Here is a 19,728-nt window from a genome sequence, read left to right on the forward strand (position 1 = left end):
TGAAAGTCCATTCCCTGTAGGGAAATAGACCACCTCAACAACTTGGGATTCTCCCCCTTCATTTGCATCAGCCAACGAAGGGGTCTGTGGTCGGTCTGAACCAGGAAGTGCGAGCCAAACAGGTATGGCCGCAACTTCTTCAGAGCCCATACCACTGCAAAGGCTTCACGCTCTATTGCACTCCACTTCTGTTCCCTGGGAAGTAGTCTCCGGGATAGGAAGACCACGGGTTGATCCAGACCCTCTTCATTGAGTTGCGATAACACTGCCCCAATGCCATGTTCTGATGCATCTGTCTGGACAATGAACTCCTTGGAAAAGTCTGGGGCCCTTAAGACCGGGGCCTCGCACATGGCTTTCTTCAATCTCACAAAGGCCTGCTGACAAGCCTCCGTCCAGACTACCCGTCGAGGTTGTTTCTTGGACGTGAGCTCCGTGAGGGGGGCTATGATGGTACCGTACCCCTTCACGAAGCGGCGGTAATATCCCGTGAGGCCCAGAAAAGCTCGGACCTCAGTCTGTGTCTTGGGGGGTTCCCAGGCCATGATGGCCTCGATCTTCGCCTGGAGGGGTTGCACCGCTCCCCTACCCACCAAGTGTCCAAGGTACACTACCGACCCCTGCCCGATCTGGCACTTGCTGGCCTTGATCGTCAATCCAGCTTGTCTCAGGGCCTGGAGAACAGCTTGCAGGTGACGCAAGTGATCCTCCCAGCTGTTACTGAAGACGGCTATGTCATCCAGATAAGCAGCAGAGAAACTCTCCATTCCGGTGAGGATCTGGTTTACCAGGCGCTGAAACGTGGCAGGTGCGTTCTTGAGCCCAAAGGGCATCACACAGAACTGGTAGTGGCCATTGGGCGTGGAGAAGGCTGACCTTTCCCTTGCTCCATCAGTCAAAGAGATCTGCCAGTACCCAGAAGTAAGGTCAAAGGTACTTAGATATTGGGCAGCTCCCAGCCGGTCAATCAATTCATCCGCCCTAGGGATCGGATGAGCATCAGTTTTGGTCACTGAATTCAGTCCCCGGTAGTCCACACAGAACCTCAGTTCTGGTTGGGCACCCGGTGGTGCAGCTTTTGGTACTAGTACCACCGGACTGGACCAGGGGCTGCTAGAAGGTTCGATCACTCCTAGCTCCAGCATCTTAGTGACTTCACTATGAATGCTGGCCTTCACCTTGTCTGACATCCGGTAGATCTTGGACTTCACAGGTGGGCTGTCTCCTGTGTCCACGTCATGGACGCACAGGTGAGTCCTACCCGGGACAAGGGAGAACAACGAAGAGTACTGCCCCAGGACCTGGCGACAGTCCTCCTGCTGTTCAGGAGTTAGAGATGGGGAGAGAATCACTCCCTCCACCGACCCATCCTTTTCTTGAGACGCAAACAAATCGGGGAGAGGCTCGCTTTCCACGTCCTCTCCTCCGTCAGTCACCATCATCAAGATGACTTCGGGCCTCTCGTGGTGGGGTTTGAGGCGGTTGGCATGCAGCACCCGCAGGGGCTGACGAAGGGTCTTCAGGTCCACCAAGTAGGTAGCCTTACCCTTCTTCTCCAACACCTCAAAGGGTCCTGACCAGCGATCTTGGAGGGCACTAAGCTCTCCTGGTTCGATCACCCACACCTTCTGGCCAGGCTCCAACTCCACCGGGTGAGCGTTGTGGTCATACCACGCCTTCATTACTGCTTGGCTGGCTTCCAAGTTGTCAGAAGCTTGCTTCCACAACTTAGCCATTTGGCTCCGGAAGGCCAGCATGTAGCTCACCACATCCTGGGGAAGCTTTCTGGGAGTTCTTTCCCATCCGTCTCTCACCAGGTTGAGAGGTCCACGTACAGGGTGCCCATACAGAAGCTCGAAGGGGCTGAAGCCCACTCCCTTCTGTGGCACTTCCCTGTAGGAACAGAGTAAACAGGGTAGGAGGACGTCCCATTTCCTCCGCAGGCTTTCAGGCAGACTTCTGATCATGCCCTTCAAGGTTTTGTTAAACCTCTCCACCAGACCATTGGTCTGGGGGTGGTAAGGAGTGGTGAACCGGTATGTCACTCCACACTCCTTCCACATCGCCTGCATGTACGCTGACATGAAGTTGGTCCCCCTGTCGGACACAACTTCCTTGGGAAAACCCACTCGGGTAAAGATTCCCATCAGGGCCCTAGCCACAACAGGTGCTGTTATGGTCCTCAGAGGTATTGCCTCTGGGTACCGTGTGGCATGATCCACCAGAACCAGGATAAACCTGTGACCAGCTGTAGTAGGTGGATCTAACGGACCCACAATGTCGATGCCCACCCTTTCAAAGGGGGTGCTAACGACAGGAAGTGGTTCCAGGGGAGCTTTCAGCTTCACCCCTGTTTTCCCACTGGCTTGGCAAGACACACATGTCCGGCAGTAGGTATCGGACGACACTTTCATTTGAGGCCAATAAAAGTGTGGGACAAGACGGGCGAAGGTCTTGTCTTGCCCCAGGTGTCCTGCCAATGGTATCTCGTGAGCCAACTCCAGAAGGAAGGCTCGATAACGTTGAGGGACTACCAAGGCTCGTGACGATCCGTGTAGGGGTGCCTTGGGTTCACTGTAGAGGAGGCCATCCTCCCAGTAAACACTGTAGTTCCCTTCAACGTTCCCTGCTGCCTGGGCTTCGGCCTGTCGCCTCAGCCCCTCAAGGGTAGGGCACTCCCTCTGGCCCTGGCAGAATTCCTCCCTGGACGGGCCTCCCTCCACGTGCCACTCGGCCGGGATGGGTAGGTCCTCTAGGTTGGTAATGTCCCCCACCGCAGACTCCTGGTCCACCACCTCCGGTGGCCTATCCGTCCTACGGGGTGCGGACGCCGAGGCAGGCTCCTCCTGTCCTCGGTTCTTCCCTTGACTGGCAGCCGGCTGGGCCTTTGTTCCAGGCTCCAGCCGAAACGAACTCCCTCTCCGGGTAGTCGCGGACCTTGTGCTAACACAGGCCCAGTCAGGTGTACCCAGCATCTCAGTGTGAGTCCGGTATTCCACCTCCTTCCAAGCGTTGTGCTCCATGTCATTCCCCAGCAGACAATCGACTGGCACGGCAGGGCTTACGGCAACTCGAAGTGAACCTGCAACCCCCCCCATTCAAAGGGAACCTCGGCCACTGGATAGTGGCCTGTTCTGCCGTCAGCCATCGCGGCTGGGTGGAGTACATCGGGAATTACCTGCTCTGGAGACACCAGTTGGCTACGCACCATAGTCATACTGGCTCCTGTGTCTCTCAGAGCCTCCCCTCTTTGGCCGTTGATGGTGACCCACTGCCCATACTTTACAGTATTTGCGGGCACCTGGATCTTAGGAACCATCTCCCGTTCTCCCAGGGACACTAAAGTGACACCCGCCCACTCCCTTCCCTTAATTAAAGGCATCTCCTCCCCGAGCACTACACTAGCTACTCCGGGGGTCTTTCCTCCAATGGGAGGGGGTGGTCGTTTCAGGCACTTCGGATCTCCTTTATAGTGTCCAACGCCACCGCACTCGTAGCAATGGACAACCCTTGGCTGCTGACTCTGGCCAGGATTAGGGTTTCTGGGTGGGTTAGCCCTAGGGGTGAATCCTGTTCCCTTCCCTTGGAAGTTATTTTGGGGGCCTTTGGAGAACTCCTTTTTCTTTTCCCCTCCCTCTTTCTTCTGGGGGGCGCCCTGTCCGGCCTTTTGAGTATCCCCTCCAGTCCCCCTTGTGGACACCCGGGTACTAGCCCAAATGTCCGCCTCCTCAGCAAGCTTCCGGGGACTGGTCAGCTTGCTATCCACCAGGTGTTGACGCAGTTCAGGGAAACATTTCTCAAGCAGGTGTTCCTTCAGTACTAGGTCAAACAACCCCTCGTAGTTCCTCACTTCACTGCCCTGAATCCAACCCTCTAGTGCCTTCTTTGCATAGTCCAGGAAGTCCACCCAATTCTGTGTGCCCAGTTTGTGACTACCCCTGAACTTCTGTCTGTACTTTTCGGGTGTTAGTCCAAACTTTCTTATGAGCGCCAGTTTCATGGTGGGGTAGTAGGTCTGCTCATCCTCTTCGAGGGCCAATAAAGCATCCCTACCAGCTGGAGGCATGTACTTGTACAATCCCCCTCCCCAGTACTTCTCTGGAACCCCATGGGCCCTCAACGAGACCTCATAGGCCGCTAGCCACTTGGCGATATCATCACCCACCCCATAGCTAGCTACTATGTCCTTTGGCAGGTAGGGTTTGGGTTCCCTGGTGTACTCTCGTTCTTCGCTGCCACCGTTTGGTACAGGGTGTGCCCCGATTCTCAGGATCTGAAGATCTATCTCTTTCAGCCTTATCTCATGAGCCATCCTCTGTTCCTCTTTCTCTTTCTCCAGCCTTGCTAAGTCCCATGTGAGCTGTCTTTTCTCCCTCCGGTCTGTTAACTCCACTTCAGACAAGCCACCGCTAGAGGCACTGCTGCCCTTTCTGGAAAGTGTCCTGGGCCCCGCTGACAGGTTCCCCACCTCAGGTTGGTACAAACCAGCTCCCTCACTGTCGGGCTCTCTATCCCTGTCCTCCTCCTCAGCCTTGCTTTCTCGGCGTGCCTCCCCCCAAGCCCTTAAGCTGGTTTGGAGTGCACCCTTCTTTGCTCCTGGGGGACAATACACCCCCTCCCGCTGACAAAACTCCCTGAGTTGGGCCACAGTGTACGTTTCTGAATTCTCCAGTACAAACTCCATCTTGCCCACTCAGGTCAGAGGACAGTTATTTGCAGTAACAATGCAGGGGGGTACCTTTAATAATACCTCCTCCCACCACCAGAGTAAATTTGGAAAAAACAAAAACCCACAATTAGGAAGGTCGCTTTGAGAAAACTCCCGGTGTAGGCCTAAGGACTACCCACAGTTATTGTTGAGTATACGTAGGCACAGCTCTATCCCACCACTGAACACCAATTAATGTTGGAAATTACTCCACTCCCACACCGGAAAGGGTGGTGGTAACGGGGTACTTCCAGGACATACAGTGGTAGCTTGGCTCGAGTGGTCAGGAATCAGGCACCGTGCTAAGCATACGTCATACCCATACAATAACCATGCGTGCATCCGTTCCAAAAACGACTCTACACCGTAAAAATTATGAAAATATCTTTCTTTATCTTCTTTTTCTCTTAGTTGCTGATTAGATAAATAATACACAATCACAATATACAAACTTTTTAAATAGTGCAGGTCAAATAAATACTGGCTTAATGATTCAATAAATAGGGGTGATCATAAATAAGGAAGGTATAAATATAAGTGCAATACATACAGGCAATTAAATATTCTGAGGCAATAAATACTGCAAACCAATAAATATTGTGCATCAATAAATACTGTGGACCAATAAATACAGTGAAGCAATAAATAGGTTAAATACAATAAATACAGTGCCCCCAATAAATAATTAAAAGCTGACAGTGACACTTATAGAATCAGATCACATTTGAGATTACTATGGGCTAATTTGGCCCAGGCACAGCTTGTGGGGATGTTGAAGGCTTGAGGGTGTCTACTCCCTGGCTTGGACAAGGCTGAGGCCTAAACTGAGGTAGATCAAGGGGGGAATACCAGAGACCTGGCTCTCTCACTCTACACAACCCCTCTAAATTAGTCTCAGCTCACCCCTGGCACAGTCCAGCTGGTTCCAGCACCTCTCTAACCCCTAGAGTAGTCTCTTAGGATTCTACAGGGCCTTTGGGGCCCTCTATTCCACTTACTGCCCTTTTTCTGAAGCTCCGACGCTGCTGGAGTCGTGTCGACACCGTGAGGCGGTTCCGGTTCGATGTCGGCGGCCTCGGCACAATGTCAGTTCTTGACGACGCCGGTAGGCGGTTCCTGTTCGATGTCGGCGGCCTCGGCTCGATCTCGACCTCCGATTCGATGGCGTCGGGCAGTCTTGACTCGATGTCGACTTCGGGCGGCTCCGGTCCGATGGCGACCTCAGCTTCGATGACGTCGGCCGGCCTTGGCTCGATGTCGACTTCCGGCGACTCCGGAGTGCGATCCTCACTCCCGACCTCCGGTGCTCCTCTCCTCAGGTTTCCGGCGACTCCGGAGTGCGACCTCCACTCCCGACCTCCGGCACGATTCTCTTCAGGTTCCGGCGACTCCGGAGTGCGATCTCCACTCCCGACCTCCGGCACACTTCTCTTCAGGTTCCGGCGACTTCGGAGTGCGATCTCCACTCCCGACCTCCGGCACACTTCACCTCGGTCTCCGGCGACTCCGGAGGGCGGACTTCACTCCCCCGTCGACGTCGCTCACTTGACCTCAGGTGTCTTCTTCCTCGACCTCTGGTACTCTCCACGACCTCCGTCGGCACCCTCACTCAACCTCTGGTGGCTCCGGGTACGACGTCTGCTTTCCAGTCAGCGCCGCTTCTTCACCTCCGGCCCCAGGTCTCTAGGCTTCTCGACGTTGGACTCCAGAGAAACCAATAAACAGGTCAGGTACTTGCTTTCTTGACTTCTAAGGCCTGTTCCTGCTGTCCAGGTCCTTAAGATGGTTTTTCTTGCTTCTTCCCACACAGGGCTCCAGGCTGGGCTCAGTCAGTAGGGACTAGTATCAAGGGTGGGTTTATGGACCCCACTCCAGGCACAAGTTTCCACCCCTGCTGCCTCACTCCTTCCTCCTTCAGGTTTCTGCTGCTCACTCTTCACCAGTCAGGTGCCAACTGCCAGCTCCAACTGCCAACCCTCTGTCTTAGCTTCCCAACATTCTAAACCGCCTCCAACTGTCACAGGGTTCTGGAATGTTCTGGAAGGTGCTAGTAGGTTCCAGTGGGTGCTGGTGATGTCACAGGTGGCCACCATTTTGTGCTCCAGGCCCTCAGACAGAAGTTTCAGGGGTAGATAAAATGGCTCCCTGAATCTGCAGCAACACTAAAAAGTCTGGTGGTTCCCAAAAAGGAAAAATTCAAACAGCTTTTGAGGCAAAAGTGGGACAAAATAAATAATGATGAGGAGGGACCACCCAAAGGGCTGACAGGTCTAACATGTCCCAACTTCTAAAGCTTTTTATTTGTTGGACATCAATGAAAGTAATGTTTGTGTCTGCTAATTTGATGGAAACAACTTGCACTTACCTAACCTACTTGAGCCTCTTGTGTCATTCCTTCAAAATATAAGGCCCACATTTTTCCCTGAGGATTCAAAAATGGGGTCTTGATTAATTAACCAAGGAAAGATAAACTGAATATTATTAACAGTATCCTTTCACTACATGCAAGATATACCTAGCTTTAGAGCAATGGAGTTTGAGTTGCTTGTTATGCGTCCAGTTTTCTATACCCTTATGCATGTTTTGCCACTGAGCTGGAGGAGGAATATTTGCTCAAATGGATGTACGCTTAGGGGTCATCTGCCTAGGACTGTACTTGTACCCCTGAAATTTCAAAAAGAGGTCACAACTATCTGTTAAGCACTCCACTGCCTTTTGGCTAAGTTTTCACTGTAGAAATACCTTATACATACATAAATACATTAAATAACGAATACATATAATGGGGCTCCTCTCGAGCCTCACATTAGAAGCAGTTACAGGTGACTAGTTTAACTCCCAGTTTGAATCTTTGTGTAAGAAACAGATTAAATCACTTGTTGATTAGATGGCTGGCCTTTGTCAATGAGGACAAATTACCTGTGGCCCACTGTATATAATGAATAAGAAAAATAACTATTGTTTCTAGTAAGTCATACTATATCCACACGTCATTCACATACTGTGTGTATGCTGTATACACACAATATACAAAACAAAAAGAACTGGTAATACACACCCTCATATGGATCCTGTGACTATTGACTGCTTCTCCCCCTACAAACCTGGAACCATCTAACCCAGTCATCTCATACAAGATACTTTTTGTCTTGATATGTATCTCCAGCAATATCTATGAAGCAATTCCAGCTCAGCATCCAAAAATGCCTCTAATATTTATGATCCAATCCCTTACAACTCCCTCACTATATGACATTTATTGAGTCCTGGTGCAAAATTGCCACTGTGGAAATCAGGGTTCTTATAGAAGTGTGGAGATGTTCCTGTTACGTATTTTGTTGCCGTTCCTAGCAGGATACACCTCTTATCAAATAAATACAATAAACATAATAAATACCGTACAAACATGCACAAACATGTTGTGAAAGGGCTCTACATGATTTTGAAGATCACAGTTGTATTTGGAAGTACATTTATCTGGGACGATTTAGATTGCGGGATCTCCTTCGAAGTATATCTTTAAAGTCTTCATACTATCTTAATGGTTTCAGGCAAATGCAATGTCCTAGCCTAAACCATTCTTGGATATTTCTCTTTATTTAATTTGTGTGTCCTAATTCTGTGGATGTTTTCTACTGGGTCCGCCCAGGTCAGGGGTGTTGGAGCTGTGGGTTCCAGATTAGTAACATTGTTGCTTAGTTCTACTTCCATTTGGAAACAGAGAGCAAGTGACAACTATGCCCTAGTGTTTTTGCTATGGAAATCATTTATTTTCAAAGCATGTGTAGGGTGAATGGGTTTGTTTAGCTTAATAAATGTGGGCTATGCATTTATGAATATAAAGTGAGATGTCCTATTTTGTTTATTTATGGGTGGCTTTTGAAGCTATCAGAAACAAGACAGCATTGCTTTTTCGTAAATATATAAATATAATCCTGTTATGATGTGGGAATCGTGAACTTAGTGATTTCTAGTCAGGGCTCTTCTTTTGTATCTTGGCCAGTCTCAGAAGCTGGTGTCATCATTAGGAATAACCATTATCATACTAATGTTCTTAGCAGAATACCCAACATCTCAAGTATATTGCTGTATATGAACTTGTCATGCTACTGGTCGTAGGATTTTTTTATGTAAAATTCTGTGACTTGGGATCGGGATCTTGCCTGCTCTGTCACCTGCACTAATAACCAGTATAAAGCCCATGGTCTAGATTCATGATCCTGTGCATCCAACTCAAATAGACATTCATGATCTGTCACTGAGTTATATTTAGGCATTATGGATAAATGCGGTAGGATCCTCTGCAGTCATCAATGTAAGGCCTCCTAGACTTAGATTTGTGGACTCTGTCCTCATATGTCATTATCCGTTACGTTCTGTTTCCATTTTCAGGAAATTACTGAACGATCACCATACTGCTGAAACGTGATATTATTGTTGGTTCATCTTGATTATCTTTTTATTGAATAATATTACTACCTGTTACTGCCAAAACTTAGAAGCATCAAATTCTGTTGTATCAAGTGTTCTACAAAAAAGGTTCATTTTGAACAGCATTCCTAATGTGACTGTAAAGGTACACCTTGCGGTGAGTGATTAAATGTACTCTAGAGAAAGGCTCATTGATTTATCCCTATTGTGTGGTTCTATTCTCTACAGGCATTCTTTGTGAAAGACTACATCCTGAACCACCCTGAAGATGGTGAAAAGATTACACGATTAAAAGAACTGATGCTTGAGCAGGTAAATTCATGACAGGCGTAGCCAGGAGTTTGGCTAAAATTACAAGTATTGGATCAGTATATTTTCATTGAGCTGGGATGGGGTCAGAGAACATGAGTCCCAGCTGAGCCATCTCTTCTCCTCTGTGAATAACCTGTACATATCAAAAGTTCGTACACTAAATGAATACAAAAAATACTGCAATGAGAAGATAATAACTACACAACACCAATGACTTTAACAAGCTGCAGCTTACTTTGTATTTCCCTTTTTAGTTTTGGAACTGACAGAGGTGTCAAAAGAGGCATCCATTCATAATGAATGCCGGGAATAGACCTGCAAGATTGCAGCCCCCAGATGACCATTGTTAACAAGTGATATGTAATGGTAAAGTCATGTGGGAGATCTGCTGCTACCTCGCTCATCACCCTAACACCAACTGCCTGCAGTAATGGCCATCATGTTCAACAATTATGCAATTATCCCTTGTTCTTTCCTTACCTTCAGATATTGACCTCTGTATGGGAAGATTAAGGTGCCACCACCCTGTCTGGAAGCGTAGATGCACTTTTACTGCCATCTCTCAGTTGGAAGAGTACACAAAATGCTACCACTTAGTGTAGTGCTCACTAGGGAGGCAGGTAGCTTTCACCAGCTGCGGATTCCCTTGCACATCGCACACTCAAAAGAGAAAATTACTACCAAGCATATCTCAAATATCGCTTGTGTGCCTCATGATCTGGACGAATGTATGTGTGATCGTTTGGATTATAGCTACCCAGTTCTCAAACAACCCTTTACTCACAATTTACCCCTCATCCTGAAACCAGATTCCCAAGACACCCTTGGGGACTGATGGTGATCGTCAGTTATCCTTAGTATTGAGATGATTTTTGGTTAAAGAGAAATGTATAATTGGTATAACTGTTAATACCTTTGAGGCTTGGATTCTACATGTTTGTTAAGTCATTATTATACTGTAGAGGTTTGTATTCTTCATTGTGTAATATAAGTGGAGTAGGGATTTCCAGTAAACTTCGAGGCCAACCAATGTTTGTGTTTTGTTAGTGGGTTAACCCTATATAAGTACAATGAAGTTGAAAAAAGGATGGCTTAGCCCACCTCCATCACAAAAATAAGTGCACAGCCTATTCAAAGACCATGTTCGTTAGGCCTAGTTGAGACAAAGTAATTGGAAGTGCAGTGCCGCCAAGGACTATCGACAAAGATCTTTGTTAAGCTCCTATAAGCATCACACATATATTGTGTATAGTGCTGAAAATCTTTGGTTAGGGAATCAAACTTCAATAGATCTGAAAATGCAGTGTATAACCTTCAGTGCTTTATGGAGGCAGTGTCCAAACTGTGCTCTGGCTGTTTCAAGAGCAATGCCCAGGCCATCCGTCTCATGCTGCGGGATATTATCCCACGTTTTCGATGTGGAAATCCTCCTGGGGAGTCTGCTGTCCTCGTGAGGGCATGCTACCCTAGGACCATTGGACTGATCATTCCACTTGGAATGTATACTGATAATTCCTCCTTAACCTGTCCACCCTGGGATCTAACTACAAACTTTCAACAGAAACACAGACCTTCAACACAGAAAGTTATATCAAACTACAGGGTCAATATATTATCTTGAGGAGGTCCTTAGGCACTGTAATGTAATGTAATGAGGATTTGTAGAGTTCAGCTTGTCACCGGTGAGGGTATCCAGGCGCTAGCAGGTCGAAAGGCGTCAATGACATGTTGTGTTGAAATGATTCTATGGAACGACCAGAGAAACTTTTGTGGGGCCCTCTGAATTTACACAAAGATTCATTAGGTCTTTTCACCCCATCTCTTTTATACTCACCTAACCACACCAAAATGGTACTCAGATTTGTCTAACAAAAATTCCCCCACTCCATTACTTTGTTAAAAAAAAATGGACTCAATTTGTAGTGACCTTTGGATATTCATCTTTTTCCAAAATGTCAAAACACATTCTTTTTGTTGATGAGGTTTCATTTTACAAGCCGCATATTCATTAATGGCACTGGTTCACCTCCACCTATGCGCTGTACTTTGCATGATGCATAAGCAATGAATTGAATGTTATACATATTTGAACATCAGCTAATGTGTATGGTATTTTTTTATTTCTTGCATTTCATTTTCAGATTGAGTTTTGAAGTTGAACAAGGTTTTGATTACATAAACCTTTTTTCACCACCCTAAAAGATCAAAGTGTGTTATTATAAGAAATATACCAAAGATCCTAATCTATAGTCCGTGGTGGTGTTATGCTTTCAATTACTTTGCCCTGACTCCACACAATTTCCTAATTGACTTTCTAATAAATGCACAGTCATCAGGCAGGAAAAGCCGTCTTGTATTTGCTCAAACTGTTCTTTTCTGTGCTGCTTGATACGTAGATATTGGACTATTACAGTATCCCTTTCAGCTAAACTCTGCTGCCCTCACGTGCCCATTAGATGGCAGATGGGCCTAGAACCACACATGCCAGCCACCCAAGTGCCATTGAAAGCAATACCGCACCCTGTGCAGAAGTGCAGGAATGAAGGTCGAGCTGCATTGACACCTGTGACTGCTCAACACTTAAAGCAGGACGGCCCTGTTAGTGGTTGCGTGTTTGTTTGACCTGGATTGCAGCAGATTGTATTTTACTCGATTTTTTGATAATAGTATAAATTGCAGAAAGGTTGGGCTTTCACTTCTAACTTTGGATGTTAGAGGAGGGTGTCTGGGACTTAAGTACCTCATTTTTCAAAACTAAAAGAACACCTTTGCCAAACTACAAGCACATTTCCTTCCCTCGAGGAATGGCCAGACACTGACCAGCGACTGACATGAGTATGTGTATTCATCTGTTTTTAAACATATCTTCATCGTACATTAGACACAAGGCAGATTTCTACATAGTGCATCCATGCCTCCTAAGGTTGGGCTGTACGCTGTGACTCTGCTAGTGCTGCCTCCTTGAGATTTTTAATTCAATGTCTTTATTTTGTGGGCACATATTTTCTGTTTTGCATTGATCTGTCACATGATGTATCGTAGTGTGTCCATTTCATTTTTTTCCGGCCGTTTGTATAATTCGCATTTAATGGACATTGATCAATGAAGGGAATGGTGGAGTGCACTTTGAAACTCTCGTGCTTCAGTAATTTAACTGATATTGCAGTGGACAGGCGCGGGCGTCCTGAATTTGTCCGTTTTGTCATGCTTCCAACACAGTTGTTTGAGACCACTTCAGAGCTCTTTGTTCCATTAGTAAAAGGGGTTAATCACTGGGATAGGTGGGGTACATTTGGTGAAGATGAATTCCTTGCATACTCAATATATATATATATAGAAAGGCGTGACAAGAGTTCTACTCATGAACGTCAATTCACCAAAATGCCCGGGGTAGCGGAAGTGACATCACATGCCCTTTGACCTTCAATATTACTCACAGATGCTTACACATACACACACACTCTCTCTCTCATGTAAACACTCACTCATCCACAAGCACACACACAACATACATTTAAAAGCATTTTGTTTACATACCTCAGCTGCCAGGAAAGGCCATATTCCACCCAATCGTACTCCATTTATCTATTACACCCATAGTGAATAATAGAACATTATTCACTATGAGTGTAATACATTTTTTTGAGAGAAAACAAAGAGTGGAACCCCAACTGACCTCCATAAGGGCGAGCAGCCACTGTGCTTCTGGTTTCTGATTTTGCCACCTCTGAGGCCAGGGGTCGCAAAGACAGTGCCAGCCCTAAATGACGTCCATGGGACTACTGGAAGGTGCGAAAGTGCCCGATTGAGCAATGCCTAGAGGAGGAGGGCTTTGTCAGTTGTAGCATAATGTGAACCAATGCTTAAATTATTTACCAGCAATCTACATTACTGAGAGTCTCTGCTCTTCTTCTGAATGAGGTAGAATGTACCTTATGATGTGGTCACAACTACTGGGGAAAACAAATAAGATATTTCCTATGACATTTAGGCCTCTCCTAGGCTCCAGCCATAAAGGTGTTGCTCACTCAGAGTACATCCTCTGCTGTTTCCAAAGATGCCCGAAGGTCGAAGCCAGAATAGATTTTTGGAAGAGGGGGCGCATTGGTATTATGACAAGTACAGGTAAGTAATTGAATCATTCTTTCCTCATTTGTGCAACAAATTCACCTATGAACCTCAGCTTTAAACTAGGAAAGATGCTCCAGAACATATCTCACCTCCCATTTACAATGGGAGGAGAAAGCAGAGAAAGTAGAACTGAATGCTGCCAGACTAATGTGTTGTCCTCTGGTGCCTCTATCCCCAGTATGGAGGCGATTGGCTAAAAGGAAGAATGTGTGCCAAGAGTAACTTTGGCACCTCATAATGAGCCCTCCAGAGCAGCCAATTGCTTCTTATGGATACTTATAATAAAATCTGTACTTGAGAAGGAAAAAAGTAGGAGTGAAAATCTAGGAGAGTGAATTCTCAGTATGAGTTCCAGTGGCTCCCAGAACTCATACCACTGAAAGGTCAACCATGTGAGGAATCTCGTAAAACAAACCTGTACAAAGCTAAAGGAGAATGAGCCTGAGATCCACATATAGCTGGTAGATAAGCCAAGTAACTTAGAATCTAGTGCCCGCATTGCCATACACTTGTCCCAATATCCCTCTGTACAATCAGACCCAGAATAAATAATGAAGAGACATGTTAGTGGAACAGGTAGTGTTAGAGAGGGAGTGCTAGAGGCACACTCTCCTTTACCAGAGGCATGTCGACACAGCAGCCTGACACAAATGTAACTATGGACATGATAAAGGGCTGCATACTTCTCATCCAAATAAGCGAAGAGGATCCTATGAGGAAGGCTAGCAGACATTAGGAGCGATCGACCAACAGTCCACAAGAAACCCATCCTTTCTCCTCTGTACCCTCCATCCAAGGACTGGAAAAATAATAGCTGTTGTCTGTCATAGTTGTAACTCTATCATCCTGACCAGCTGTGAGAGTTGAGAAAGGCAGACCCATGAGCCTATAATGGAGCCTTCCCTGCAAATCCTCCATGAAATCTATCACTGCATTGAAATTAAATGCTTCAAGTTATGGTTGGAATTCCTATGCATGGACCTGTGCTTGGAAGCCATAATGCAAGGACGCTGGCAACAACTTAATAAGCCTGTCAATTAAACCAATCTAAATCTCTTAGGATCATAAATTCCTTAATTCGGTAGCAAGAGCTATATTCTAGAAAGATCCCCATATTCTACAAGAAGATCTCCAAATTAATGTCTCCTCACCTGTAGCATCCAATGCCTATCCCTAGCCTAAGCTGATCTATTTATTCCACGCTGGATGAGATGTTACATACGCTTATCAAGACCAACCCTATATATTTTTTTATATTTTATTTTGCCCTATTTGTTGAGGACGGAGTTTTACCAAAATTGCAAATTGTGAATATGTGGTATATTTTGACTTCAGATTCTAGCAGACTTTCCTTTACAACAGTTGTAAACTGCCTTTCAGGAGTTTGTCTTGGGAACCCATCTTTGAATCTTTCTGTTGTTGAAGTAGATGGAGCCATTGTGATTCTTGCTTCATTTTATTTGCACCTATGTTGAGTTCAAGCTCTGGTTTGTGAGGCGGAAATATGTGTCCTTAATTTTGTCCTTTAGCCATTGCACCATCTGGTAATACTTGAATCTGGACAGCTCGCTATTCAAGTTGAATATTGATCTTCTAAAGATCGAAGTTCCCCAGATACAAATGGATCTGCCATTATTTCTGTTCTGATGTTTCTCAGTGGGGTCTTAGCATGTCTTCCAAATATTTGGAAGAGCCTAAGGCATCTCATGTAGCTTTGTGTACCTAGAAAGTTGGTAATATCCCACCATTATAAAGGGTCCCCGGAAAGATCTTTAACCTATCATTTTTTTTTTATTTGCAGGATGCAAATTTTAAAGTGATAGCTCCTCGAGAAATCTGGTTTCGGCATGTTCTGGAGCCAGTTATAAGGTTTAGTCTCTTCCCTTAATGCTATGAGTACTCTTAGCTGTTTTATTCAGGATACCTAGCAATATAATTTGGTATTGGTCACAGTTCATCCCACCTACTTTTAGTGATCTTGTTACATTGTTTCAGGGCATTTATGACCCTGTTACTCCCAAAACAAAGCTACCTATATGGGACGGCTACCTTTTTGTTCTTTAATCTTATCAAAGTGCTTTAGCCCTCAGTGCTATGTTCCCTACCTCAGACTAGGGAAATTGACCCATACGAATCTTGATTGGGCCATAAACGACAGCAATAGCAGCTATAATTGGGACTGAATGTGTCTGATACCACAATGCCCCTGCACCTCATGCACTAGCCCCAACAGGCCCTATGTGTTGTCCTCCATTTGAGCTAGGAAATTATCTAAATGCTAGAGCTTTTCGAATCACCTTATCCTGGGAGAAGACACACGAAACTTGAGCAAAAGGGAGCCCTGAAGAGCAAGCCCTCTGCCAAGAGAGGCATTCACCCTCAGAATAGTTCCAGGGTGAAACTTCAGGAAGTAGGACCAGACTAGAAGAGGAGACATGGAAGCTTAGGATCGTAACATTTGCACAAAAGCAGTAAGCCCACAAGTTCACTTCTGCACTTGAAGACTCGAAGATGGTGATCGAGCATCATAAGGTCCATGTCTGAAAACGGGGCTTCTGCTGAAACGTTATTAAGTGGAAGAGAATCAACCGACCATGTATGCTTTAAAAACCTTTAGTATCCAGGGAACAGTGTTAAGAGATGTAATGTTTTGATCAAACAGAGTGCAATCCTAGATGTGACATTATCTATTTTCCATCTGTTCATTGAGAGCTCTAGGCCTAATCAATGAGGCAATATGGATATCTGCCCAAATGTCTGAACTGCACACTTTTAAAGAATAAGTATGTTCTCCCATTGTTTGCAAATATTCCATTTCCTTCATTCATGGTGGTCTTACAGTTACTAATACACAATGTTTATGGAGCCTGCAGCAGAGATGTTAATTGAAACAAAGGTTCTCCCTATGTTACTTAAGGCCCTAGAAGAGGGAGAGGACAAAGAAAATATAAAATGATTAACCTCTAAACCGGCCTATATGTTTAAATAACTGATCTGAAAAGATTCTGCATTACCAAATCAACATGCCAAATATCATTTCATGTTATGCTATTATTTTATATAAACACACTATCAGTCCTTTGTAGTTATTAGACCAAAGATTTATTATTTCTTTTATCTATAAAGTTTTGAATCACATATAGTTATAACAAACAAAACATTTTTTTTCTTTTTTTTGAAATCACTTATAATTTTAGTGCAAACATATTACATAATTCATATGATAAAGTGACATCCTAGACATCAAGAACATAAAACACCACTTACTAAGCATTCATTCTTACATTCATTCAAAAAAATAAATAAGCACTACAGGGAAGTTTGGGGAGGGAAAGCAAAGGACCCTTGAATTGGTCAGAGTTTTTTTCTGATTAACAAGATGGAAAATATCAATCTTCAATATCACTGTGTTGGAAACAAATTCGCGGTCAACGCGCGTTTCAGTGGGTGGCCACCTTCTTCAGGACCAACTGCAATTTGTTAAAATATGAAATATATACAAAGTGTCAGGATGTCTATAAAGAAGACCAAAGGAAATGGCATTGGCAAGTTAAAAGGAAATGCATTTAATTTCAAAAGGAGATAACTTCCTTAATATATTTATACCCTCTTGGTATACTGTTAATTACCTTGAGTGCTATCAGTGCTCAGCAAAGCATGTCAAGTGAAGCTGTGTAATGCATGCAATAGGAGGTGAAACATAGTGCAGAGTCCAACTGTTATGAAACCCATTGGTGTTATTAGGGTAAGAGTTGAAAAAGTGCCAAATGGGGGCCAAGATGTGTGGCGACAGGTTAAGGCATGCAAACCTAGATGAATAGGCTTGGAGCGACTGACCTGTGAGTCAGAGAACATTGTGCTCATAAGACGCTGTAAGAGCCATCTGTGCTGCACAATACAGCGGTATCAATTTCTAAAAGAGAAGATAGTATTATTACTCAGGCTATCCTCTGTGGAGCTCTCATGACTAAGTCTAGTGGGAGAGCCAAAATACCTGAAGAGGCTGAGATTGAAGGGGAATTTCAGAAAAGGAGATTTATTTTATATCCGTATCTGTTTCTAAGATGTCAGTCACAAGATGCTGTAAAAGAAATAACAGACTTATTAAGGAGTGAACCGTGTCATAGTGTCCTGTTGGACTTGGCCCTTCTGGCAGGTTCACCCCTGAACTTTTTTGCTTTTTACTGGTGACTTGGTGTGGTGACTTTTTTTGGTTTCTGCGCACTTTCCCTGTGTCCCAGGGTAAAGTGCGTGCACACTCTGAGTGCATGTGGTGAGATAGGCCTGCCCTCCCATAGGAATGCATGGGGAATGTATGTGTCCCTAGTAGTTCCTGATGCGTGGGGTGTGCAGGCCCGAGTGTGGTATGTGCGGACTCGTGTGATTGAATGCTGCGCGATGATGTGTGCGGCATGCATGTACCTAGTGTGGAAGTGCCACTTCTAGAAGTGGGCACTTCTGTGTGCAGTGTGTCTGGCGTGTGATTGGCTGGAGCTGGCTGGTGAGCCAGCTCCAGGAGTCTGGTTGGGTCTGCCCCAGTGGTGAGTGTGAGATTAGCATGCTGATGGCTGGGGAGGAGTGCACCTTGGACCTGAATAGGGCAGGGTTTTCCCCACACAGTGCTGGCTCCGCCCCCTGTGGTGCAACTGACGACCCTAGCCCTGCCAGTGAATAGAGTGAGGGACTGAGCACATCAAGGGTGCTCCCCAACCAGCTGCGACTGGTTTTCCCCCTCACCCTGAACCCAGAACAAAGGGTTTTGCTGTATAAAAATGGGGCTGTGTCCCCACAGAAACTGTTCTCTGCCAGGATCTTACCGAGGGGGGGCTGCTGCTGCTGCTGGACCAGAGGACCGCCACCTGGACTACCTCCCTGCCTGGAGGGCCAGTGAGCTGGCTCTGGGTCCAGCCTTGCCCCCACCCCTGCCCTGCTGCATGCAGGGAAGAACTTTGCTGGACTTTGTGGTTCTTTTTTATCCTAAAGCGCTGGGAGTGCTCTATTTGTGTCCCTAAGCGCTTGGAAGTGCTTTGATTTGCTTTTAGCGCTCAGGAGCGCTTTATTGCAGCCAGCCGGTGCCCACCCGGCGTTCACCCCGCTTATTTAATTATTTAATTGGCGGGTGCCCACCCCGCATTGTGGTGTGCTTGCGGGTGCCCACCCCGCTTATTTGTTTATTTTACGGCGGGTGCCCACCCCGCCGTATATCGCACCTACAGAGGGAGCCTACCCCTCGTTGCCGCTGAGAAAGTCACCGCCGCGGCCCTTGTGCAAACAGGAAGCCAGGCAGTGCTCGTGTGACGTGGGCGGGGCCTCGTCCCAAATCAGGAAGTCGACGGGAGCCTACCCCGCGCTCCTACAGCCGGGCGAGGGAAGCCCCGCGAGAGGAGAAGACGGGAGAGCACGGGAGCCTACCCCGCCTCCACGAGTGCAGCGAGTGGAAGCCCCGCAGACCGGAGTCCTGTCTTCGCCACCTCTCCCCCAGCCGGTAAGAGTTAAAGGGAGTCCGGGTGGGGAGAGGCGGTAGCAGAGCGGCCCCGCTCCAGAGCGGACCGCTCCAACGGGGCGCATTTTGTTTAAGAGCCGGGAAGGCTCCAACGTCTAAGGGGGCATTTTCCTCGGTGTCTGAGCGCGAGGCGCTCCAACGGGGTGATTGTGCTTCGTTGAGCCCAGTGAGGCTCCCACGTGCTCGGGGGGCATTTTGTTCAAAGCCGTGAAGGCTCCAACGAACGGGGGCAATTTTGTGCAGAGCCGTGAAGGCTCCAACGCTACGGGGGCATTTCCTAGTCAGTAGAGCGGCCCCGGAAGGCAGCGGGCCGCTCCAACGTCGCCCCCACCTTTTTTCTAGAGCCCGTGAGGCTCCAACGTCGGGGGCAATAGTTTAATAGAGCCCTGACAGGCTCTAGGGGGCATGTCATTGTTTTAGAGCCCAGAGAGGCTCCAAAGGCGACAGATTAGTTTCAAAGGGCACAGTGGTGCCCACGCTCCGTGTTCACAGCTGCCCAGCACTTAGTGGGCAGCTGCAACGTTTAGGTTGTACATTGTGCGCCTGGCTTGCGCAGCCTGCGCAGTCGCGCCCTGACATTAGTGGATTGGTCATTTCTGCACCCCTGAGAGGCCAGTTGGCCTGGGGACAGTTTTTCTGTATT

At 46.7% G+C, this 19,728-nt stretch overlaps 1 protein-coding gene across 3 annotated transcripts in view; it reads left to right on the plus strand.

Annotated features, from left to right (window-relative positions):
- The window catches only part of DOCK4 (dedicator of cytokinesis 4), a 1,768,257-nt gene that overhangs the window by 1,581,251 nt on the left and 167,278 nt on the right, over positions 1-19,728 (plus strand). For all 3 annotated transcript variants that reach the window (XM_085653188.1, XM_085653189.1, XM_085653190.1), the window contains one exon: positions 9,368-9,451. In XM_085653188.1, the coding sequence (XP_085509314.1) occupies positions 9,368-9,451 (84 nt within the window). The remainder of the gene's footprint in view (positions 1-9,367; positions 9,452-19,728) is intronic.

This window comes from Triturus cristatus, chromosome 4_1, assembly GCF_964204655.1.
Source record: "Triturus cristatus chromosome 4_1, aTriCri1.1, whole genome shotgun sequence".
In the NCBI taxonomy this organism is placed as follows: domain Eukaryota; kingdom Metazoa; phylum Chordata; class Amphibia; order Caudata; family Salamandridae; genus Triturus; species Triturus cristatus.